Here is a 26,346-nt window from a genome sequence, read left to right on the forward strand (position 1 = left end):
ATGTCGTTGGAGAGTGGAAAAGAGTCTAAAAGCAAAGACCAAGGTGCTCACAAAAAAAAACAGTAAGGACCGCATCCACCCTGATCATCAAAGCAAACAGTTGAGATAGTGGCACTTGGCTTTCAATATCAACTTGTAGAAAACCAGCGTGCTCTTACAAGGCATGTGACACAGCTCCTACACACCTGTTAGCTTTGATCCCTAACAGTTTCCCAGATAAGCCTCTATTAGCTCTTTTTAAATATGTCACTGTGACTTGGCAGGGGCCACAATGCATTAACAAACTAAAAAGATGATTTCTCATGCACACATAATTCACTTTCACATCCTCAAGAAGAGAATGGGCAAGAAAACTAACAGAGAATTAGCCAGTGCATGAGAGAGAGAGTGAGAGCTGAAGACTGAATTCACCTTGGGACTATACGTTAAATATTAATGTTAAAATGTAAGTCTCTTCATTCAGTTTATTTTTCAAAAAAGTCTGAGTTGCAAACAGTAAGCATGGAGCATGCAAAAAGGAAAAAAGAACATACAAATTTCAGGCTTATAAAATTTCATTAGTCATCAATATTTTGGTTTCAAGAATAATCAATAGATAGAGTTTCTTCTGTAGTTCCGGCTGTCCTGAACTCCCTTTGCAGACCAGGCTGGCCTCGAACTCACAGAGATCCACCTGCCTCTGCCTCCCAAGTGCTCAGATTAAAGGTGTGCGCCACCATGCCCAGCTAATAATCAATTTTTCACTTTGTACTACTAATTTCTAATTAGTACACTAACTTAAACCCAAAAAAGGCTTTTTCTACAAATATTTCTATTATTAATACCGAAACCTCTTCCTTCCTTAACTTAATATGTGCACACATACTGACTAATTATCATTAACCTTTAAAGCAAATGACAACAGCTACTATGCACAAAAGCTCCTGCACATGCCTGGCAGTGCCCCACACTTGGCAGAGGTTATCCTTGCTCATCTCAAGAGCCCACTGAAACTGAGATGACTGCTGCCACACACGAATGAGGACACAGGACAAATCACAGTACAGCAAAGCTTACCTCACCAAGATCATGACCGAACAGAAGCAAACCTCAGTCCACTCTCACCATGCTTCCACATAACTGATAAGGCTCGTTTTGAACTAGGTGCAAATCAGCAACCCACAGTTTAGAGAGAACATCCTTCCACACACAAGAAAGACACAACATTCTTTAATTTGCTGGGGAGAGAGGTGTGTATAGAATTTCAGGATCCCAAGATGGTGCAAGGGTCTGGCTGTGTCCTTTGGATTTAGAGCACTTTTTTATTTATAGCACTTAGGTTTTGTTGGTAAGACAGAGTTGAAAGGACATGTGTCTTTCCACAGCACCTGAAGGCTGTCTACAGCTAGACCCTCTTCATTTTATCCCAGTCTCTCCATTTTCATTATCTCCTTAATATCCAGGAAACCACATTTTACACATACTTTCCTTTACTGGACAGAAAAGGAACCTACTGAAATACAAAAGTTTGAATACAATCGTTTTATTCTATTCTGTCTTTAATTCTACACTGGTATTTAATTTGTAGGACATACAGTGAAGAAATAAATACTGAAAAAGCAGTTTAAAATGAGTAATATTCTAAAAAAATAAAATAAAATGAGTAATATTATCTTTCCTAAAACACACCTGCAGTTAGTGCACACGACAGATACTTCTTCCTTACTCTAGGTGATATAATTTCCCATAAAAAAATAATAATGTAGAAACTGATAAAGAACAACCTGTGCTGATCTTTACAGTGACAGAATCACATTACTTACTTGGTGTTGGACCACACCATGCTAAATGGCATCCCTGCCGCCTATCTGCCTACTTATGCACCTAGAAAGCTGTGTTAAATGCAAGGGTTCCACTTCTCATTGCCAAATACAAAGTTCTTTTAAATTCTCAGAAAGTTTATAGATGGCACAAATAACTTATAGCCTAGGCGCCCTTTCAAACATGGCTCAAAATATAACTGATAATTCAAGAAGTGTAGAGTGAAGAGCTTGGCTAACACAGCGCAATGAGTAAGATAAGAGGCACGGAGGAGCAAATGGGAAACTCCAGGGATCAGACCAAATGCTCGCGCACCCTTCAGCCTCCGTGTCAGACAGAGACAGTACAGGGACAATAAAAATGCCAGCTGCGAGCACCCTTCACTGAAGGCCATCTGGAGAGTAGTGTGATGGCTCTGTATAGCAGTCAAAACTACCACGATTAGAAGCACCTCCTAGACACCCCCCCAAAGTTCCTCACAAATAAACCTCAACAGAGATGAGAAGTGCAATTTAAAAGAAGTGCTGCCATCTGTACACTAACAAGCAAGGGATGGAAAACAGCACAGGCAGAAGGCATCTTCTTTTCCATCTAGTGTAGAATAAAGTATTTCATGTCAAGCTGAACAGACAGAAGTTCACTCGACAGCTTTTCCTGTTATCAGAGTAGGAAGTGTTCAGACTCAAAATTAAACACAAAAACAAAAACTCAACAACTTTCTTTGTTTGGTAAGATCAAACACTAGAAAACTGTTAATGCAAAACATTCTGGTTCCATCCATCTCTTCAAGCACAATCCATACATTTACTAGACAATCCTACAGGAGAAACGAAACCTTAAAACTTATCTCTGCAATTACAAGTTAGCGAGATGCAGCCTCAGCTGCTCTCACTCTTCAGGTCCAGCTACCTCTTCAATCTCCACGGCTTCTGCTCATGGCTGAGCAGCCATCCCCTATGAATCAGTAAACCGTATCACATCACTTTCCTGACCATTATTGCACTATTTCCAAAGGTATCACTATGGAACAGCTTGACTACAGAAAACAAAATGATACTGAGTACCTACTGTGTGCAGGGTACAATTCTAAGCAATTTGCTTGTACTAATTTCAGTTAATGCTTACAGCAGCCTTTAGGGAAGATCCCATCTTCCCTAGGATTAAGATTGGTGGTAAGATTAAGCAGCTTGCCCAAAGTCAACAGTCAGTTGCTGTCTGATAGAGCAGGACTTTGAATATAAGTACTCAAAAATTATCTCTAGTTTATCAGATAAACTATCTACTCCCTTCTTTGCTATTTAGAAAAATAGAGGAAGACAGACAAATAAAACCATGCTATTTCTCAGTCTGAGATTACAGAGAAACAAAAATAGGTTTTTACTGAGCACTGGTTCTTAAAAAAAAAAAAAAAGCGCTAGTGTGTCAATACGAGGCTTGATTCTGCTAGACCTGTCACAAGGCCTGTGACTTTAGGCAATTAACCTAACTTTTTGAGATCTCAACCCAATCTATAAAGTGAGATTTAAAACCACTCTGCTCCTTCTGCATTACATCTCAGGGGAAATCAATCTTCACGATGACCTGGGAAAGGTTCTCTACTGACAAATTCTGGCCGATAAATTTAGAGGTAAAATATTAGCATAATTGCTCTGGGAAGACCGTTCTATTGCCAAACCATCAGGTAAAACCTCAGTGGTGAAGGCTATGGCTACCAATACATCCCCCTCAGGTGACAGAAGGTGAAATGTAAGGGGGAATCGCTTAGGAAGGATTCCTGATGAAACTGCTGAACCTAGCAGGACTGGCTACTTACAGGGAAAATGAGAAATAAAGCAGGAAACAACACAGCACCAGAGATGTACCATATTTTTCGGACTATAAGATGCACCTGACCATAAGACACACCAGTTTTCAAAGCGGTAAAACAAGAAAAGCAGTAAAAACAGCAATCAGATCATAAGGTGCACTCTAATTTCCGCCCACTTTGTGGGGTAAAAAGTGCGTCTTACGGTCCAAAGAATGCAGCAAACAAAGAAGGGTGGTGAAGCATTTTATAGAACTGGCTCGCTTCCTTATAAAGTTACTACATTAAAAATATAAACCAAAAGCCGGGTGTGGTGGCGCACGCCTTTAATCCCAGCACTCGGGAGGCAGAGGCAGGCAGATCGCTGTGAGTTCAAGGCCAGCCTGGTCTACAAAGTGAGTCCAGGACAGCCAAGGCTACACAGAGAAACCCTGTCTCGAAAAACCAAAAAAAAAAAAAAAAAAAAAAAATATATATATATATATATATATATATATATATATAAACCAAAGCCAAAAAACACAAAAATCAAAACAAACAAAACAAAACAAACAAAAACAGCAGTGTAGAGCGCATCCTGGAGTGCAGAGGTACCTATGATGGCTAATTTTGTGTGTTGTAACTGGATTATGGAGTGTCTGGGATTTCTACATCTGTCTGGGTGAAGTGGTTTTTTTCCTCTCCAGTGTGAGCAGGCACCATCCAATGTGCCCTTTCCCTCACAGCCTGACTGGGGACATCGTCCTCGTCTGTTGCCAGCTGTCCTGTCTCAGGCCTCTGGCTACCCTGGTCTCCAGCTCCTGGACCGCAGCTCGGTCTCCATAGTCACATGAGACAGTTCTCCACCATCCCTCCCTGCACCTGTGTGTGTCATTAATTCTGTTGCTCTACACAATTCTAACCCACAGTACCAAATAAACACAGTTTGGAACAATCTTTTCCATAAGCAAAACAAAACAAAAGACTGCTACAATAAAAGAATAATAAAAGAATAAAGGACAAATCCAATGTAGAAACGGATACATAATTTTAAGAAACACTATCTCCCTGTTTCCTAAGCTCTTATCATGACCAGTGATAGACAGAATAAAAAAGCAGCTACAGCACACATGGACATGATGTCGGTTAGAAGAAAAAAATATGAATTTATGTTCTAAATCAGGACCTGGCAAACTACAGCCAGCACATAGCTAAATCCAGGTGGGCATCTGCCTTATGGGTAACAGAGCCATGTCCATTCACGCAGGTCCCACCTGCGATGCCATCCTGCCATAGCAGCAGAGTGGCTGCAACAGAAGCCAAAATACCTGCTATCTGGCTCTCTAAAGAAAGCCCACTGACTCTAGTTTAAATTCCGCACTTTCACTATAGGGTGACATTCGGAGAATCTCACCACTGGGAAGCAGGAGCCTGTGGACCAAGAGTTCAAGGTCATTCTTGGCTATAAAGTTGAATTCAAGGACAGTTTGTTCTAGGTTCTTTTTCGCAAATGGAAAATAATAATTCAGAGCTTTTTTTTTTTTTTTCCATTTTAAACTTTACTGATGATTTTTGCCTAATGTAGTTTCTCACAAAAACAACCCCCATTAAGAAATGCTGAGTGGTTTCATAATTTTCTCTTAACATGGACATATCGTTCCATAGCTCTAGGAAGTTGATTTTGTTAAACTGAGGGCCCACAGGAAAGAAAACAAAGTCAAAAACAGTGAAGAGGTAAATAAAAAATAACCACACAACAAGAATTTTAATTCTGAAATACCATTCATTAATCTCATATGCCGCCCCACTTTAATAAAGTAGCTTGAGGGAGGAAATGAATCACTAGGCTTCACACATCACAACCAAGGGGTGCTGCTTCTCCAGGAAGGAGGAAGCAAGGTAAACACACACAGAGGTGCACGTTCTTCCTCCTAAAACTGGAAAAGTTTACTCAACTTAGACATGTCTTGAACTAGTAATCCGGAGTTTTTTGACAGCCTTCAGCTTAACTTATGTGACTTTTGGTTATACCTGTGAGTCCCTTAGCAAGTCGGGGTCTGAGAAAAGCAAAGTTTAGAGGAAAACATAAAAAGACATGGGTGAATTTACTATGCAAGTGCACTAGCCAAGGGGCATAATTAAAACTACATCACTCCTTTAAGTCTATATAATTATGTCCCAAAGACATTCTCATTACTATGTTCTACTTTGTCACTAAATCAGAGTCTCATGTCTGCATGGTCTGGAAATAAACACAAAAATTTAACATTAACCCAAATAAAATGTTTGCAGAACTCACTGGCTGCGCTTTGCTTTTATAAGAGTACTAAATAAAGTCAACTTGTGCAGCATTGCTACCATGAAACAAACTCATGTAGGTGAGACTTTGCCACAAATAGGCCTGGCAGACTGTTCTTTCTTTTTTGAGCACAGAAGCTGCTTTTCTGACACTGACAACTTGAATTCTCTGCTACCCAGCACTCCCTTTACTGTGCAGTGGTGAATGCTTCTGCGTGTTCAGCCTCCAGCACTTCCCAATCCGGGAGTCCACTCTAAATCATTAAAAATATGGAACTACGTTCAGTTACATTTGGCAGTGAGTGCACTTCATTATGTTCTCATTGTCCTAGAATTAGTGCTATATCTATCTAGGATATACAGGCTAGCTGTCCATCAGGAGGCTGCCGTAGTCAATCTGCAGTTCTGCAGGAATGCTCTTATATTATAGTTGATTGACTATGCACCTGGGAAATAATTATCCCTCTCAAAATTTAGGGCAGGATGCTGGAGAAAATATTATTAAAGGTCCTAGGATTTGTAGGAATTTAAAATCCCGTTAGGGAAACAGACTAGCCCATGGCAGCCTTCCTACTTCTCTTGAATTGACACTGATGAAGGCCTCTGAAACAAAAGCCAGAAGCGCAGCTATGAAGCCATCACAGTAGTCCAGAGGGTGGTGACGGTGCAATGCTTCTAGAGCTTCAGTGAGGCCGCTGTCATGGAAAGCAGTGTGCTAGCAGTGATACTTCATGGCAGCTAAGAAGTAATTGACGAAGAGGAGGAAAGGGTAACATCCCACTGTCCTCTGCCAGGGCCTGAAGACCTTCTGCTGATAAGTCTTAAGTCTTCACCACCTCTAGTACCAAGTACAGGATGCTCCAAATCCAGAGACAACAGTAGCACACATTCTGTTCTGACTGCACAGGTATGCAGGCACAGACGGAACATGCCTTTTTAAAATGAACCAATCAGAACAATGGAGCAGCCATTCCCTGAGAGGAATGTGTTAGGAGAGACAGAGGCTGATCAGACCACAGACCAGGAACTCAGGTTTAGAAACCCGAGCTGATCTATGAACTGCATGCATCTGATTCATAAACGTATGCGTGTAATTTAGTACCATAAAATGAATGAGATTACTAGCAAGAGTCAGTGTACTCAAGAAGGACACGTCTCTGCCTCGGAGATGATGAGCATCAGCGACACCTGTGTCACCTGGGATCTGCACAGCAAGTGTCATGGGAACTCTGCTGAGCTAGCTGTCCAGTTTTCTAGCGGTGACTAAACCTATCTTTGCTACAAATGAAAAGACTGGTTTCTGTACGGCCCATCAGGTGAGACCGTAAACTAAGTGGATCTTTAGATACACTTTTGAGAAAAGTACAACTTGCAGATTAAAAACAAACAAGAGCACTGACATAAAGCCAAGGTAGGACTATAAATTCACTGCAGCAACAAATGGCCTGCTTTGGACATGTGACACGTCTCAAAGAATCATCCACTTAGAGATTCACACTTCATGGGACTGCAGAGCAATGAAACCCACAAGAAGTTTCTCAGCACGAATGCTTTTGCTGAGATCTAATAATATCCAGCTTTTACAAAGATTGAACAAGAGAACCACACACTTGAGTAATGATTTTATGTCTTTAGCCAAACCACAGCTTAAAAGATCCTTTGTTACGTTATCAACAGCTTCTACAATAGAAACATATCACAGTTCGGAAACATTGTCTCCCAGTTCTACACGCTCACATGCTAGCACGATTGGGGCTCAATTCAAACACTGCCTTCCCCAGGAAGCCCTATGATGCCGCTGGGTGGACATACGATTTTGTTCTTGAGCTCGCTCTCATGCTATTACCACTTTCTACTTCGTGTCAAATGGGAACTTGGGGGCAAGCAATTTAGGTTATCTGCTAAATAACAGACACTGCTAATAAGTGGGATAGAAAAGCTACTATCATATACAATCATTATATAAATTTCACCATTATCCTATTATCCTTACCCAAGGCATGAGAAGCTGGAGTTGAGGGCAGACTTACACAAAATCACACAGCTTATAATGAGCCAATGAGTCTGAGCTCTGATTTGATTCCAAAATATACATTCTCCCAACTAGCCTATGCTGCCATCCAAATCAAGCTGAATTCCCCTACTCAAGAGATTTGTTTGTTAAACTATGTAAAACATCTCTGGATGCTCAATAAATGCTACTTGAATATAAAATCCAAACACTATGCTTCTCAGAAAGCTTGTAATTAACTGGAAGGTAATTCAAGAGTTATATAATAAATAGTAAAGACTTTGTTACCTGTGTTCTCTGCATATTCATATTCCCTCCCTCCCTCTACCCCGCCTCCATTTCTCTCCCCTTCACCTGTCTTCTTATGTATCCCAGTCTACCTGGATTTCAACCAATGAATGAATGTATGTCAGTTTCAGGAAAACAGGTACAAATGAGATAATCCTAGATTTTATATAAAAAAAACAAATTATGTTTGCATATATTATATTATCATAAAAGCAAAACTAGAGAAACACCAGAGGCTAATGGAAGGTGTAAGGCTACAAAAACAATATGCTCAACATACAAAAAGTACTTATTTGAAATGTCTTCTGTAACAGCAACATATGTGTTGACGCATGTATATATTTATAATGATAATTTAAAAAAATAAACGCATAAAAGTAATAAAAAGAGACACTGAAATCTTAAACTAATTTTTTTTCTTAAGAAGCCATGGATTCTTTTGTGTGTGTGTGTGTGTGTGTGTGTGTGTGTGAGAGAGAGAGAGAGAGAGAGAGAGAGAGAGAGAGAGAGAGAGAGAGAGAGGGAAGAGAGAGAGAGAATAGAAACGAGGGGGTTATCTCTAGGACAGGGGAGGCTCCCAGGAGTTTATGAGGGTGATTCTAGCTGAGACTCCTAGCAGCTGGGGATATGGAGCCTGAAATAGCCAATCCTCGTAACCAGGTGGGGCTTCCAGTGGAGGGAGAGGGATACCAATCCATTCATACCTTCGACCCAAAATTTGTCTAGCCTACAAGAATTCTAGGGACAAAGATAGATCAGAGATTGAGGGAATGGCAAACCAATGGCTGACTGGCCCAACTCAAGACCCATCTCATGAGAGAGAGCCAACCCCTGACACTGTTAATGATACTCTGCTATGCTTGCAGACAGGAGCCTAGCATAACTGTCTTCTGAGAGCCTTCATGCAGCAACTGATGGAAACAGATGAAGAGACCCACAGCCAAACAACAGGTGAAGCTCGAGGAGTTTTGTGGAAGAGTGGGAGGAAGGATTGAGGGAGCAGGATGGATCAAGAAGACTACAGAGTAAACTAACCTGAGCCCATGGTGGCTCACAGAGACTGAACCACCAACCAAGAGGATTCATGAGCTACACCTAGACCCCTTACACATATGTTGCAGGTGTACAGCTTGGTCATCATGAAAGTAAGGGCTGTCTCTGACTCTGTTGCCTGCCTTTGGATCCCTTTCTCCTAGCTCGGCTACCTTGCCTAGCCTCAGTAGGAAAGGATGTGCTTAGTCCTGATGTAACTTGAGGTACCAAGGTGGACTGGTAGCCATAGGGGCCTTCCCTTCTCTGAGAAAGAAAGGGGAAGAGGGGTGTGCAGGTGGGATTGGGAGGAGAAGAGAAAGGGGGCTGGGATCAGGCTACAAAGTGATTAAATAAATAAAAAGAAGCTACACATTTGAATACCACCTTCCCCAAGAGCATCAGATACATAACAGAACTGACCCCCCACTTTAAGAGGTTAGATGTGGTGTCATTTCATCACCAGTTTAGTCCACAGGTACCACTGGCATGAATGAACACCTGAAGCTGTAGTCCTGGCTTAGGGACATAGCTCAATAATAAAGCCCTTACCTGCTATGCACAAGGGCCTGAATTCAACCCCCAGCATGTATGTATGTATGTATGTATGTATGTATGTATGTATGTATGTATGTATGTATGTATGTATATTTTTAAAAACTAAGTAAATAAATGAAAAAGTTAAAGGTATCTACTTATCATTTAATTTCCATAAGTCCCTAAGGGAAATAAAATAGATTGTTATGGAATTGGAGTGGGGGGAAGAGACCTACAATGGGAGGATCATGTGGTAGGGAGGAGGGAAGACAGGGATAAGGGAAGAAACAACAGCTAAAATTATGGGCTATTTGAGGAATCGTATGGAAACCTAATATAGCAAAAGCTTCCTAAAATATATACACCTATGAAGGTGAGCTAAATGAAATTGCCAATAATGAAGGAGACAGAGCCCTAACTGGATATCTCTTGTCATCAAATGAAGCTTCCAGTACCAGGAATGGGTTACATCTAATGAACTGTTGGCCAAAGGGATCCCATGGAAATCCTCAAACAAGTCAGGCTGTTGTCAACACTACTGGCTGTTCACCACAAAGTGACAGGAAGGCCCTACTGCCAAAAAACACCTGCATAACTTGTTGAAAACGAAAGAAGTCAAGCTGCTGTGTACACAGAGCCTTCACCCCTGCGCACTAGGGTCTTTAGTACAAAATGGCACTCTGGGTGCTACCAATGGAGAGACATGAACACCAACGCAGCCACAAACTCTTTGATCTACAATGGTATCCTGCCTGCAAGATGTGCTACAAGTTAGATGTCTAGGTCTCTAAGGCAAATGTGTGTATGACTGCGGAGCAGCACATTTATCAAGACTTTACAGTGTCAGGCCCCACCTCAGTTCTCAGGAGCAAACGCACACCTACTCCACACACACTGCTCCTTCTCTGACATTCTTAGCAGACAACCACTACTGTCTGTGTCTTAGGTTTTTGGTTTTTTTTTTCCTAAAGAGAGAACAGTTTAAGGCTACAGTCTATCAGGTAGGGAGTTGTTCAGCAGGACTTGAGGCAGCTGGTCACGCCACATCCACCATCAAGAAGCAGAGAGGGCGAATGCTTACGCTCAGCTCATCTTCTTTTTACACAATGTGGGAGCCCCAGGAGTGGGGCGGGGGAGGGGGCGGCACGCAAGGGAGTACATGGGTCATCTACCTCAAACAGTCCAATCAAGAGAAGCCATTCCAGGCATGCTGCAGCTGGTTTCCTAGGTGACGCTAGGTTTCATCAAGGTAGAAACTGCATCAGTCTTCATTTATTGAACCTCAAGTGACTAAATATAAAACTGAAAATTTCTATTCAAAATGGTGTCAAGTGTATCAGCTTTCATGCCACAGTCCACCTGTGATGTGCCCAGTGTCTGTTTCTAGAGCATTTAGAATAACATCTGACCAGGGTTAGTGGTGTGCCATCTTCCCACCTAAAACTCTTCGTACTCTTCATAAAAGGGTAATGTTTACCTGGGGTGACGGTCTCAACTTGAACTGATTCAAAATCACAGGCATCCTTAAAAGCAGCATCCCACTTTTCTACCCTCAATGAGCTCATTCTATGTCTTCTCTGCTTTCACTCGAAGGCCAGAAGACACCATCAGAAACCAAATATCGCTAACTTAGGCTGAATGCAATCTTACGGTCTAGCACTATTCTATCAGGGCAAAACATACAACACTTCTCTCTCTTCAGGATGCTTAAAGGGCTAGGCAATCAAATACACAATAACAGCTATACTGCCTGCCAAAGAGCCGGCGTCAATAAGCAGTTAAGCTGCCCTTCTGTAGCTTAACAGTTTTTTAGGACATTGGTGAGTTCCTTTGTGAGCACCTCCCCGATCCCATATGATGCTCTCAGGGACTAGGAACTATGGCTGTCTTCCTCACATCTGATGAGGGTCCTGGACGGATCACAGATGCCCAGCAACAGCTGTGAATGTCTGCACTGTGTGAGGAAGTAAGTGTCCAGTTGCTGGACCGCTGAATGAGTAGAAGAAAGAGATGCTGGCAGAGAAGTGTTTACCTGTGAGGAATTATCTTGGTCAAGTTATTCAACGTTGGAAGACGCAGCATAAATGGGTGTGGCATCTTTTAAAGGCAGCACAGATAAAAGAAGGTCTAAGAAAAAAAAAAACAACTTTGGGTTTTTCCACTTGCTTTACTCTGGCTAGCAAGTTCATCTACCTGGTGGCTGTTGCTGCTACTACTATGACGTTATTTTGCTGGTGTAGGACTGAAGGACAGAGGTTCTCTGGGAATCTCTAGGTCCTTAGCACCAGATTGCAGCTTCTGAAACATGAACCCTTGTGCACTCAACAGCTACCGGGTTCTCAGCCTCCCCAGAGTGAGGCAGCCACAGATGGACCGCCGAGACAGTACGAATAAGCCAACGGATTATGTATCCCCTCTGATATAGACACATTCTATTAGTTTTCCCCACTTGAGAACCGCAACACATAGTTACATGAACAGCAGGAGAATATGCTTGCCTGAGTCCAAGCCCCTGCACTCTCTGTCAGTTCATTCCTGCCCTTCTCATGTCACTTAACACATATAAAACAATGTTTAAAAAGCATTCTAAATTAAAGGAAGACACTATTTACAATCAAAGGTAACAAGCTATGAGTGCTCCAGGTCTAGCCTAAGTTCCCCAAGGGCTCGTGGGATCAATACTGGAGTATATTGGAGATTCATTAGCAGTACATTAGTTGAGACACTCTGCATTTACTAGGACCTGGCATGTAGCAGGCCTCTAAATGTATGGATGGATTATTGACAAAGGACAGGTCATTATGCCTAAATTGCCCATGGAGGCTGACAGGAGAACAAATAGAAGCTGAAGGCTTACAGTGTCTGCTTGGTGGATAAGCTAGTTACCTATTTGAATTTTTTCAAGGGTAGCTCACAAAACAATTTTTCTCCATCTTTAGTGAACACCAGCGTCATGTGGAAGGTTCTGAGAACACAAAGTGTGGATCCTGTCCCCACACCTTGATATGTACAGTCACAGCTCATGAGCAAAAACTATTTCTACCCTTGATAATAAGCTCATGTGTACCCTATATCATCACCTGTTGAGTTCAGGGACAAAAGAAGTGCAAAATGTTCCTTGTCGCACTCACGAAAGCATGTGACAGGCCCTGCAGACGACACGCGAGGAGCAGAAACTGCAGTCATTCACATGCTCTGTGCCGTGTTTCATGCCCATGGAGCCAGGGGAGGGCAACCGAGGCGAACCCTGAAGCGGGCCGGCTGAGCGCACTGTGCATACATGTGTTACAAGTACCACTTCCATTTAGGTCTAGTGACCGAGCGACTTCATGAGCAAGTTCTAGGTAAAAGACTATTTAGCGCTATGATAAATGTAATGTAGAACACAAAAATTATAACTAAGAGAACTCCTCAAATATGCATTATGATTATTTAAGTTCACTTATCTCCATAAAGCATGATGCATTCATGTTAGAAATATAAGACATTTAAATTTTCAAATAGCTTTTGTAAAATCATTTATAAACCAAAGAATCATATTTGACAACTAAGGTGGCAATTTTTAAGTGCCTTGAACTGACAATAAGATTTTGTTTTTGAAGGAATTCCTGAAATTTGTGGATAAATGGATTGAGCTAGAAATGATCATAATGAGTGAGTTAACCCAGAAGCAGAAAGAATCAAATGGTATATACTCACTTATATCTGCATACTAGCCCAAGGGGCATGTCCCACCAAAGCCTTCACTTACCAGGAAACTGGGACAGAGGGGAGGACATCCTATTGGGACTCTAAATGAGAGAAGCATGGGAGAATAGCAAAGGAGAAGAATCCAGAGGGTCCTAGAAACCTACAAGTAGAACATTATAATAGGCAGATTTGGGCCCAGGGATCCCAATCAAACTAAGGCACCAGCCAAGGACAATACAGGAGGTAAACTTTAAACCCCTACCCAGATCTAGCCAATGGTCAGAATATTCTCCACAGTTGAGTGGAGAGTGTGATATGACTTTCTCACGTACTCTGGTGCCTCACATTTGACCATGTCCCCTGGAGGGGGAGACCTGGTGGCACTCAGAGGAAGGACAGCAGGTTGCCAAGAAGAGACTTGATACCCTATGAGCATATAAAGGGGGAGGCAATCCCCCTCAGGAACAGTCATAGAGGAGGGGAATAAGGGGAAACTGGGAGGGAGGGAAGAATGGGAGGACACAAGGGATGGGATAACCATTGAGATGTAACAAGAATAAATTAATAAAAAAAAATTTTTTTTAAAGATTTTGTTTTTAAAGTCTTAGTCTGCCACACATATTAATACAACACAGTTAAAATGAAGACTAAAACCTACATTATAAATCTAATTCTCTGGGAGTGAGATGTACCATAAAGCAATTTGGTCTGCTGGATATTAATTCACAACAAAATATTCTCAGGAATGGTCTATCAATGCTAATATCTGATCCTCTAAAACTATTAAAATAAATGAAAAAATAAAATCATAGAGCAAGTAGAAAAGTAGAAATTCTTTAGTGACAACAACCGAGACCACAACAGTCCTAAGAGCAGATAGCAATATGCCCAGTCAGTGAGACAAGTACTAGAGAGAGAAGGGCGAGGGGACAGTCTTCTGATTCCTTGTTCATGCTCTTCAAATCCTGATTAAGTTCTCTAAAACAATCCACCTTCGCAACTTTATTTTTAATTTGCCTAAAAAATACTGCGCATTTCACCTAACTGTGTTATTTGGACATCTGTTTAAATTCCCGTTACTATTGCTATGATGGAACATCATGACCAAAAGCAAGTCGGGGAGGAGAGGGTTCATTTGGCTCACACTTCCACATCTTAGTCCATCACTGAGGGACATCAGAGCAGGAACTCAAGCAGGGCAGGACGCTGGAGGCTGGGGCTGATGCAGAGGCCATGGGGGATGCTGCTTACTGGCTTGCTCCCCTTGGCTTGCTCAGGACCACCAGCTCAGAGATGGCATCATCCACGATCGGCAGGGCCCTCCCCCCAACAATCTCTAAGTTTAAAAATGCCCTACAGATGGATCTTACACAGGCATTTTCTCAATTGGGCTTCCCTCCCTTCAGATGACTCTAGCTTGTATCAAGTTGACATAAAAAATGGTCAGTACAACATCCATTTTTTAAAAAATGGCTTCTGTATGAACATTCTGCATAGCCATCTAACAAAATACCACCATGAGTAGCACTGTAAGCCAACACTTTCTACACCTCTTTAGACTTTTTTGGGGGGGTGGGGGGTTGAGATAGGGTCTCTCTATGTAGCCTTGCCTGTCCTGGACTCACTCTGTAGACCAGGCTGGCCTCGAACTCACAGTGATCTGACTGCCTCTGCCTCCCAAGTGCTGGGATTAAAGGCATGTACCACCACACCCAGCTATATTAAACTTACAAACTACTTGACAAAAAGCTATTTTAGATTGAAAGGGTACCACAACTTAACATTGTATAACATTAAGTATAACTTAATCCGTTATACTTTGTATATGTAAGAAAATACTGGGAAAAACATGACCATTTATCCACAAGTACAACCTGTGCAACAACAGAGCCTAAGTGTAACATAATCTCTGCTAAAAGATTATATTTGCTATAATCAATAATCTAATGAAAATATAAACTCATCTATTTACAGAGAAAATTAAAAATTATCCACTAATTTCTTTTTACACGTAATTTTGACACTTTTAAATTGGGGAGATATCATAAGAAAAAATTAAACCAATGAGTTCAAAACAAACTTTACCCCAATGGTGATGCGTTGTGGGCCTTCTCAGATATGAGACAAGGATGACCACGGGAGGATAAAAGGCCAAGGAGCTCAGAGCCCTGCCCCTGGTACCTCTAAAGCTTTATATGTGTTTCTTCTATCCCACTCTTGTGTTTTTTCGACAGTGCAAGCACTGAAAGCCCTTCAACCTTATAAGAGCCAAGTCAAGCCAGGGCCAGATTTTTGCAAGGTGATGGTGCCAAAAGCAAACCTCAGCATGCCTGGATTATGCAGCCACCAAATGAATGCAAACCTCAGAGTCAGGATGTTGGTTCACAGGAAGGCACCTTTTGAAATTGTGTCCATGACCAGTGAAAGTACCAGCTTAACCTACTGTGACAAATCAATAAAACACTTGCCCTTCCTTTGTTCAGTAAGCAGTTGGATCAGCATGCCGCAGCAGGTGCAGGTGACGGTTCCACAAGCCTCACCATGTCAGGTTGATTCACAGTTGTCCTCATTTTCCACATGTGTGTTCTGACACCTCTCACACATACACACGATCACACACACTCTCATACTCAGATACATATCATACACTCACATACCACACACACTCACACACACATTCTCACTCACACACACTCTCAGACACAGTCAGGTTTTTAAACAAAGTATATAATGACCAACATGATTATATACTGAGCCATGCCATCCTAAAATTCTTCTGTAAAGCCCTAATCCCGAATGTGACTGCATTCTACTCTGACAGAGCGCCTTTTAAGAAGGGAGCAAGGTTATGTAAGCTGCTCTGAGTCCAGCTAATGCAATACAACTGGAGTCCCTGCAGCAGCAGCCGTAGTGCTCACACAGAAAAGACCCCACGCACAGGGCCCCAAGCTATGGGGCCTGGCCTCAGGAAGGGCGAAATCTGCTAATACTCTGATCTGAATTTCAAGACTCCAGACCCACAGGAAACTAAGTTTCTGTCACGTAAGTCACGGGACTTGGAATTCTGTTGCAGCAGCCTGAGAAAGCTAAAGGGACAGCACACAGTGTTTATGTATATAAAAACATTCTTCGTTTCCTATTAGCCTTTTTTCCAGAAGAGGCAACTCAAGAAATGAACAGCACAAACTTTTTTTCATACAGTGCATGACATAAAAGAGATGAAAACCACATTTCTAGATAAAATTTTGCCATCTGATTTTTTGTAGAAAAGAAAAGGAAGAACTAAGGAATGGACTAAGAATACGATGCTGCGTGGAGACTGCTTGACAGCAGTTGCTGGGGTCTGTAGGGAGGACTGTTGAAATCAATGCACTCCAGACTCAGCACAGCCTAAACGATAGCATTTTTACTGCTTTCATATCATGCATTCCTGAGCTCTTTCAACCTTTGACTGATGAGTGTGTGTGTGTGTGTGTGTGTGTGTGTGTGTGTGTGTGTGTGTGTGTGTGTGTGTTGGTAACATGCCTACCTAAGAAGACACCTTTCCTGGGCTCTTGTTTGGCACTTGCTAGATAAAAATGTGAATTGTTTTTGTACATGAAGACACTCATATCTTTTATACTTTCAGCTGTGTTTTGGTACAAATGTTAATGCTGCCATTTCAGCATTACCTTGTCTGGATCCATCTTTCCTCTGATAAACTCTTGCTTCCAGAACTGCAATGCCTGTTCCAAAGTTAGGCCAATGCCTTTCAGGAACAGGCCGTACTGCATCCGGCCTCCGTGACGAAGATGGTGGTTTTCCCTCAAAGCTTTGTGCAACTGACGCATGCAAGGTGGGAAGGATTTGGTAGAGAGCTGCAAGAAAAAAGGCAAGCTTTGGTAATGGTGAAGATACACTAGGCCCCCTACTCTATCTGCTGTGACTGTGGAATTGGGTCAATCAGTCTAAAGAACATAAGCCACAGCTTTGTTCTTTGCTGTAATACTGTGATTGTAAACAGGACTTCTCTGGTTAAAAAAAATCAAGCTGGTAACACTTTGAACATACTAAATTATATAATGTCTGTCTCCACTGCTGCTTCTTAAGATTTTTTAGATGACTAGTGATTCACATATTAGTTTTAAGAAATAATACAAAGAGATGGCGTGTCCCCAATTTTCCTCAAATACAAAGTCTTGCGAGACAAATACAACATGGATATGTCCCCCTGGGTTTCCTCAGACTCCCACAGTTGTACATACACTTCTGTGCATACGTGTCATCACATGGAGGTTTGCACTTCCACCACCACTGTCAGGATGCAAAGTGACTTTAATATCAAAAGGATCCTATTTCCCATCTGTATTTATTTACTGCATGTGTGCACGTACTTGTGAGTTCGTGTGTGGAAGCCAGAGGTCAACACTGGATGTCTCCTGTATTGCTCTCATGGAACACAGAGCTCACTGTTTCAGTTAGACCGCTGACCAGCACAAACCTTTTGGATGGGTGTGGCTCCACCTCCCTGTGCCGCAATTGCAGGCCCATGCCACCACAAGCAGCTTTTTGTGTGAATGCCAGGGAGCCACACAGCAAGGACATCACCAGCTGAGCCATCTCACCAGCCCCTCTCCTGTCTGTCTAATTTCTGCTGTTTGCATCCAGCTCGACCCCCGTCTCCCTCAAGTTTTAACACCTGGAGACAGCTAATCTGTTCATTTCTGTCACTTTGTCATTTCAAGAGAACCGACTAAACAAAACCACACAGTACACCATGTTTGAAGACTGGCTTCCTGGTACTTCTTCATCTGTGGTTTGAGGTTCACCTGTGACAACTCCGGAAAGGTCAATGATCAGCCAGTCTAAGGCTCGAACATGCTGGCTTTGCTTAAGCATTTGCTCACTTAGTAGCATTAGGTATCTTCTACCTTTTTATTACAAACAGAACTTCTCCACGTATCCTTAGAGGGCTTACATGGACATAATATTCCATTTCTCTAAGAGAAAAGCCTGAAAATACAACTGCAGAACAGCAAATCGATTCATAACATAAATCAGATATTAAGTAGAACACAAAATTAAAAGAAACAGTTTCAAAATGAAAATTCAGATAAATAAGTTTAATCAATATTTTAAAAATGCAGTCTTTGTTTTCATGTCAAACGTAAGGTATCACTGCTTATGTTTAATTCAACTTTTCCACTTACAGTCTCAACCTCATCCCCTCTAACTTCCTCCCAGGACTGGCATTCTCACTAGGGCGCCTGCCTGCAGCTCTCCCTGGAAGAAGGGCCAGGACTTACTTGTTTGACTTTGCTGCTTCCTCTAGTGACCATCTAATGTGTCTCTGTAAAGAACAACTAAATTCTATCCTCATGCTAGGGAGCCACACAGGTCCTCACACACAGCAAGGACATCACCAGCTGAGTCATCTCTTCTGTTTGTCTAATTTCTGTTGTTTGCACCCAGCTTGACCCCCATCTCCACCAGGCATGGGCCTGGTGATGGCCTTACTTTGTGTGAGGACCTGTGTGGCTCCCTGGCATTCACACAAAAATAATAATAATAATAATAATAATAATAATAATAATAATAATAATAATAATAATAATAATAATTTATTATTATTATTATTATTATTATTATTATTATTATTATTATATTCAACATCTTTAGTATATAAACTCACGCCATCTCCTCATGCCTGCCAGCTTTTCAATTACATATAAAAGAACAAGTATTTATCCAGCATTTTAGAAAACAAGGTGACAAAAGAACAGCTTTCCCTTTCGTTCAGTTAAGGTACAGTATGATGACTGTTACACCACTATTACCAAAACCAAATCCATCTAATAACTTAAAAAAAGAGGACTGTAACAAAGGCACAAGCCAAATGCCATGGAAGACTCCCTAAGGAAACCACAGTTCAACTAAGGCACATATTCCAAGTCTGATTCCAGTTAAGTGGGGATGCAAGAATACTATTCGTGTTATGAAAATTAAAAATGAAGAAGGAATGAATGTGGAAAGAAAAACACAATGAATGGGCAACAATAGTGGAAGATGGGCTGCAAACACCACAGGGATTTGACATTTTGATAAGGAAGTTGGGCTGCTACACTGTAGAGAGACTATAGCTGCAGGAGTGGAAGTAAGGAGAGCCTAATGGCTGTCCAAATAATGAAAATGAAAACAGTAAAGCACAGAGCTGACCATAAGACAGAGAAAAGGAGAAATGGAGCTGACAGAGAAACTGTATGGACAGGATATGGGCTGCTGCACAGGGCAACAAGACCAGAGGCAGTGCTGTGCTAATGAGAATCACCAGAGGAAAGGGTAGGGTCAGCTTCTAGGGAGGCATCCATTCTAAGTCATGACCCCAGGACTTCAGAGGAGCTAGAGCCCTGACAAGGAGGCTCATAAGAGCTTGTATGAACTAAGGAAGACACCTCGTTCCTACAGAGGGTCAAGAGAAAGCACAGACCCCATTAGAAGAGGGCCATGGGGACAGTAGTGCCACTGACAGGTACAGATGTCAGTCATAAGAGCAATCTAGAAGCAACAGTGCATGCAAACATCAAGATACGCTGATGGCACGGTTATCAGGATGAAGCGACAAAGTCAGGGAGCTTCCAAAAAAAGTTAAGTCTCATGCACAGCCATGCAAAGTGATTTTACAGGACAATGCTCACTCGCTACGTTGTCTGTTTCTCCCAGGTAAGGTCTAAGAAGACATACATATACTGTTACACTCAACTCTACTCACAGCCAAAGGCTGCTACACAGCTGATGGGCTCAGTGTGCATTCACTACATGAATCCGTACATATACTGCTTGGCATCCCCAGTTTGCAGTGGCTGCTGGGTAGGAAAACACTTAGCTACAGGTAGCAATGGATTACCTCCAACTAGTAATGTAATATAACGTGAACACATGGGGAAACAGAAAGGCAAGGAAGGGACTATTATGGGGAAATAATTGTTTAGAGAGAATTGAAAGATGAGGCACCCTTAAGAGCACATTTGACAATCCTGCTGTTATTTCCAGGCATACGATCTGTTGACTCCTAGACTGTGATATTTCACAAGAGACAATCTGTTCATGGTGATTTACCTCCAGTAACTTTACTATATTTTTTTGTATTTCAGCACTAAAATCCTATTATATTTTTAATTTATTGCAAGTAAAGTGGTAGTTGTAAGTAAATATTATTGATAGCAGGTGTCTTCTTTCGCTGTGGGATAGAGTACTCGCACGTACTAAGGTACATTAAAGAAAAAGACTTCAAACTGAAGGATAATGAAGTGCTTTTGTCGTGGGACTGTAAAGTAAAGCAAAACAGGATGAGCCGTGTGTCAATGTAGGAATCCCAAATGTGGGAGCTTCTGGGGAACTGCACCCACACTTACATGTTGAACTTTTAACCCAGTATCCCAGAGTTTGACTATATTTGGAAACAGACCCTTAAAAGAGGTAATTAAGTTCTATGGGAGTCATTATATTGCATTAAAGGTAACTAGCGTCCTTATAAGAAAAGAAAGAAACAACAGGGCTACATAGTGGGAAACCATCTGATGAGACAGGAACACAGAGTCTATAAAACAAGGAGAAAGGCCCCCGAAACCCTCTAGCCTCAGCTTTGAGCCTCTAGCTTTCTGATATTTATGTCACCAGTCTGTGGCACTGTGTTAAAGCGGTTCTAATTAACACACATCATTTCTCTTCTTAATATGTGTAGTATTTAAATGTAAACGCATAAGCAGCAATCAACAATCATTATTTAAAAGAATTCCATTTTCCAATAATCAAATTGTTTTTCAAAAACTGCAAACAACTTCTCGTTAAATTTGGTTTTCATATAATTAAAACACACACACACATACATAAGATATGAGACCTTTCTCTTCAAATGAACAGAATGCAGTGAGGTACCCACTCCCTGATCTTCCCACCCTAGGATCTCTAGTTTTAGAAAATCTGTTTTAACAAGGGTTGGTGCTTACCAAATCAATCTGATCTAAGGAAATCTTCCCAGGGTTCTTCTGAGTACTATAATCTTGGCCAGTGTAAGAATGACTGAAAAACAAAGCAGAACAAAATACAAAAATGGGACTTGTAAATACCTTTATCTCTCCAAAGAGAGTTTCTACTCTGAGATCAAAGTTATAGTAAGAAAGCATTTACACATGAACCTTAACAGGAAGCCAAGTGCTTTTAACAATTTTAATAAGACATATACAATGAATTACTTTCAGTAAGACACAATACAGTAATAGCCTGGATTTCCTGATCCTAACCGAGAGCACTACTCTCACTTCTTATAAGCTTAATCCATGTTGTAAAAACTTAAACCTCTACTATTTAAGTCTTATTAAAAGCACTGCCACAGAGCAAAAATGAAAGGGGAGCTTCATTCAGAAACCACCCCTGGAGCACAGATCCCTGAGCACGTCATTGGCATCCTGTGGTCCTTCTCCATCAAATGGAGATGGTGATGCCTACCTTCTGGGCTGACACCAGGATCCAAACTGAAGTCTGAATTGGAATGACTTTTGTTAAAGGCCTAACATATGTGGTCCTGTTCAATATTTAAGTGCTTAGTGTACACGGACTCTGTGTACACTCTCTAATTAAACCTCCCATCCTTCAAGGAGAACAGTCTACACTTAGCAAATGAGGAAATTAGAAATTAGGATCAAGATACCACGTCTGCTGTGTAGTCAGAGGCAGCCTTGTCTCTTCATCCCATTTCTTCACAATGCTGCCATCCTCTTCCTAGGATGAATGTCTCTGTGGCGTTAGAGTTGACATGTACTCTCTAAAACCATTTTTCATGTCCCTGACAAGATCTACTACTTACATCCAACCCCATAAACAAAGATCCCATTGCATTCAGTGACACCAAGAACAGCTGCTACATTGCATAGGAAAGTGAGCCCTGTCAACTCATGCCTCACACAGACACAACTGAAAACAAGTCTAGAGGGAGGAGTCAGGTTAATCATAAGGAATTCCAGACTCTACTACACATCTACTAGGTCCAGACTTCCTGTTGGACCACACACATGCTCCTTCAGGAGCTGTTGTTGCCACAATCAGTTAGTTCCCCTGACTGAGCAATAGATATGAATCCTGGAACAAGCCCACATTAGTGTGCTAGGGTGCTGCACTTACCCTATGTGACTGTCAGACCTAAGTGTAAACACCTGCTTCTCACAGTCTCCCTCCTCGGTGAAGTAATGTATCGTTTGCTCTGGCATATTCCATCAGTGACATTAACATGAAGCATACAAATATCATGCTAAGGGAAACCCACAGCTCTTACTTTAATGGTTTACACTGTTTTGGCATGTTTATGTATGTAGAGTATATGTGCGTGTGTGTTTACACAGGTGAGGTGGCTCCTGGGTGCGTGTGTGTGTGTGTGTGTGTGTGTGTGTGTGTGTGTGTGTGTGTACTATGTGAAGAGCAGAGGTAATGCAGGCACCTTTGCCTACTGCTCTCCCCTTTATTTATTGAGGCAGGTTCTCTCACTAAACCTGGACTTCCCTGATTCAGCCAGATAACCCTGGGGAATCCTTTTCTCCACTTCCCAAGTGCTGGGTGACAGGCGGCCACCACGCCCAGCAGGCGGGGTTTTATGTGGATGCCTGAAGTCCAGTCCTCATGCTTGGACAACGAAAGTCTCTTATCCACTGCTGCTCCCACCCTACACTCTCACAAAGGCATAAAAGACCATGTGTTCTATAAAGGCATAAGAATAAAAACCGTCCTCACTTCCCAATCTTCCAGTGGAGCAAAGAAGTGCCACATAGCAATGCAAATAGCAGAAGGCTGCAAGTCCGAAGATATTTCAGGTTTTAAATCACCAGTTATACAATGGGAAAAGTCACTTAATTACCCTGATTTGCCATCATTCTCATTTGTAACGTGGAATTATTGACACCAGATTTGACTAGAAAAGCTAAGGAAAGCAAATGAAATGGTATATTCAAAGTGCTAATTAAAATCAATAAAAGTATCTCCTAGTATAGCAGGGAAGCGACATTCTTTACCAGTGAATGGACAGGAGGTAACCAGTGAGGTGGTCGGTGTGTGCGCCTGGGGAGGCGGTTGGTGTGCGCACCTGGGGAGACATCACCAGGCTCCACACTAGGCTGCGCCTCTGACCCCTGTCAGCATTCAAATGCATAAGTGAAAACGGTGACTGCAGTCATCTAAAAGAACTCTTCAACTGCTAACAAATAAACAGTACATGATATATGGACAAAATTATAGATGGCTACCGATAAAAACACAGTCAAATAATTACTATACCACAGGAACTTGTCTTATCCAGATTAACGCAGCATGTGAGTTTAAAAGATTGTGTTAAGAAGAAGCACAAGCAGAGCACAGCAGCTCACACCGGCAGTCCAGCGGGGCAGGGAGATTCGGAATCTGAGGCCATTCAGAACTAGACAGCAAGAATAAAGCCAGTACAGAAGGAAAATGTGTGTATGTGTGTGTGTGTGGGGGGGGGGGGGCGCGCACACACGCGCGCCAAAAATGACAATCATTTGTATAAAATGCATGATTCTAAATATTATAATGTTTTTTTCTTTTTTTTTAATTTTTTATTAATTTATTCTTGTTACATCTCAATGGTTATCCCATCCCTTGTATCCTCCCATTCTTCCTTCCCTCCCATTTTCCCCTTACTCCCCTCCCCTATGACTGTTCCTGAGGGGGATTACCTCCCCCTGTATATGCTCATAGGGTATCAAGTCTCTTCTTGGTAACCTGCTGTCCTTCCTCTGAGTGCCACCAGGTCTCCCCCTCCATTATAATGCACAAATGGGCTAATTTCTAAGGAAAGGGGTAAAAGGCAGAGAATTACAGCATAATACTACAGAGAGAATACGGACAGCATATACAACAAGCTCCCAAAACACAATGGAAGCCACCTGCCACATATGGCCACATCTGGAACCCACTGGAAGGAATGACAAAAATGGAATTAGAAATGTGATTTCTCTTCTCATCTAAGATAAGAAATATCTATGTCTTGACTGATGCTCACTATTACTTAGCCTGGTCATGATAGCAAGAGCTGACATGGAAAGTGTAAGACAAATGACAAGAAAGCCTCGGATCCCATGCTCCATAGGAAATGAAAAACCATGAGAATCTCTGAGCGTCGAACTAACATAATCAGGCTTCTGCTTGAACACAGAGTGAAAAAAATGAGCAGAAGGGAGAGGAACTGAACAATAATTTTTAAAAACCTATCTGGAAGAATATTTTTGGTAATATTACATCTAGGTCAAAGAAGGTACAAGCTTGACTAATCTCAACAGATGAATTTAGATTTCTCTGAAAAAGAATGGCTATAACTTAGGGGAGAAGACAGAAGAGTCTAGAATCACAGGGAATTTACAGCTCAGTTACTCAAGTGCTTCCAAGATATAAATTCACCTTCAAAAGAAAAAAACTATTTTAATGAAATAAAGCAACTTCAAGTATAAACTTTAAAAAATTAACATAAGTTTAAAAATCATTAAAAGCTCTCCTTTGGCTTGAACATTAAAAATATCACCCACAGCTCAGGCCAGTGAGATGGCTAAGCAAGTATTGGCAAAACGCCTTCAAGCCGATGGCCTGCGTTCAACTGCTGTGACCTATATGGTGAAAGAAAAAGATGAACTCCAGAAAGAAGCGGGTGGGGAATATGCCCAATCTCCAAGGGTGGTTCTATTTTGAAAGCTATGGAGCCTGTAAGTAGAGCGAGCCTGACCGGAATCCGTGCATCACTAGGAGGACCTGTGAAGGCAATGCCCACATCCCCACGTCGGTGTCCTCCTCAGGGTCTCCGCATGCTGGTCCGCTGGGATGTTAGGACCCTCTCCCACACGCTCTTGCATTACAGAGTCTGCACTGCCTTCCCTGACACACTGAGACCATGGGTCAAAAATCAAGGTTCTCCAGTGAAGTTGTTTCTGTCAGGTAATTTTGGTCTCAAGAGAGAAAAGTCACTAACTTCATTGCTCAGGTCACTGGAGTATTTCCAGGACCGACGTTCCTGTTTTCTTACTGTGAAGCACTGACAGAGATTCAAAGATCAAGACAGACAAAAGGCAAGGCAGTGCTGCCTCAATAATAAAATCCTTAACAATGCACACCAGCTCCTCACACAGCAGTTTTGGATGTGAGGATGCCAAAGGGATGCTCCTGAAGATGGCTGCTGCAGGTAGGTGACCAAGATGTGTGAGGCATGTCCCTACTAGGTCCAGATGCTATCAACTTCATTGTCACAGTGCTGCCAAATGAAAGCAGACACTGCATCCGAGAACTTTTGGTGTCTTCCTATGCTGTAATTTTTTATAAAGTACATCCATTTCATAAATATGTCATAGTGCGTATATTAAAGAGAAGTCGTAACAGCAATTTCCCCTTTACTGTTTATTTTGGGGATTATAACACAATTCCATTACTTTCCTCTTCCCTTCCTCTCTGCAAACCTTCTTACATCTGCCTCTCAGCTTTCTTCCATTATTCGTGGGACTTCTTTGTTAAGTAGATGTTAAGTAACAACATACATTTTAGAAATGGTTCAACAGGAGGCACACATGCAGATCCAACAGAAAATGTCCATTGTCACCACTGTTCCATCTTCAACAAGGTGGAATCAGTGGGCACAAGGCTGCTTTTTCCTAACCTTTACTATCACCATATGTCATTTCCTCCAAAAAGATTAAGAAAACATTAAATGGTTCACAAAATTCACTGTGTCCATAATCATTATCTTGCCAAATATAAAGAGAAATGTTTTTTATTAACTAATCGGGAAATCTTGAAACTTGCTCTTTTTTATTTCTTGAGTCACCACTTTGCCATAAATATAAAAGGAAAAAGACAAACCATACACCAATTGGTTCATTCATAAATA

The 26,346-nt window shown here is 41.7% G+C and overlaps 1 protein-coding gene across 1 annotated transcript in view; it reads right to left on the minus strand.

Annotated features, from left to right (window-relative positions):
- Prim2 (DNA primase subunit 2) overlaps positions 1-26,346 on the minus strand; it is a 225,859-nt gene that overhangs the window by 46,086 nt on the left and 153,427 nt on the right. Inside the window, exons 9-10 of the mRNA XM_051153016.1 lie at positions 21,422-21,494; positions 17,108-17,293 (exon numbers count right to left, since the gene is read on the minus strand). Coding sequence (XP_051008973.1) covers positions 17,108-17,293; positions 21,422-21,494 — 259 coding nt within the window. The remainder of the gene's footprint in view (positions 1-17,107; positions 17,294-21,421; positions 21,495-26,346) is intronic.

The sequence above is a fragment of the Acomys russatus genome, chromosome 11, assembly GCF_903995435.1.
Source record: "Acomys russatus chromosome 11, mAcoRus1.1, whole genome shotgun sequence".
NCBI lineage: Eukaryota > Metazoa > Chordata > Mammalia > Rodentia > Muridae > Acomys > Acomys russatus.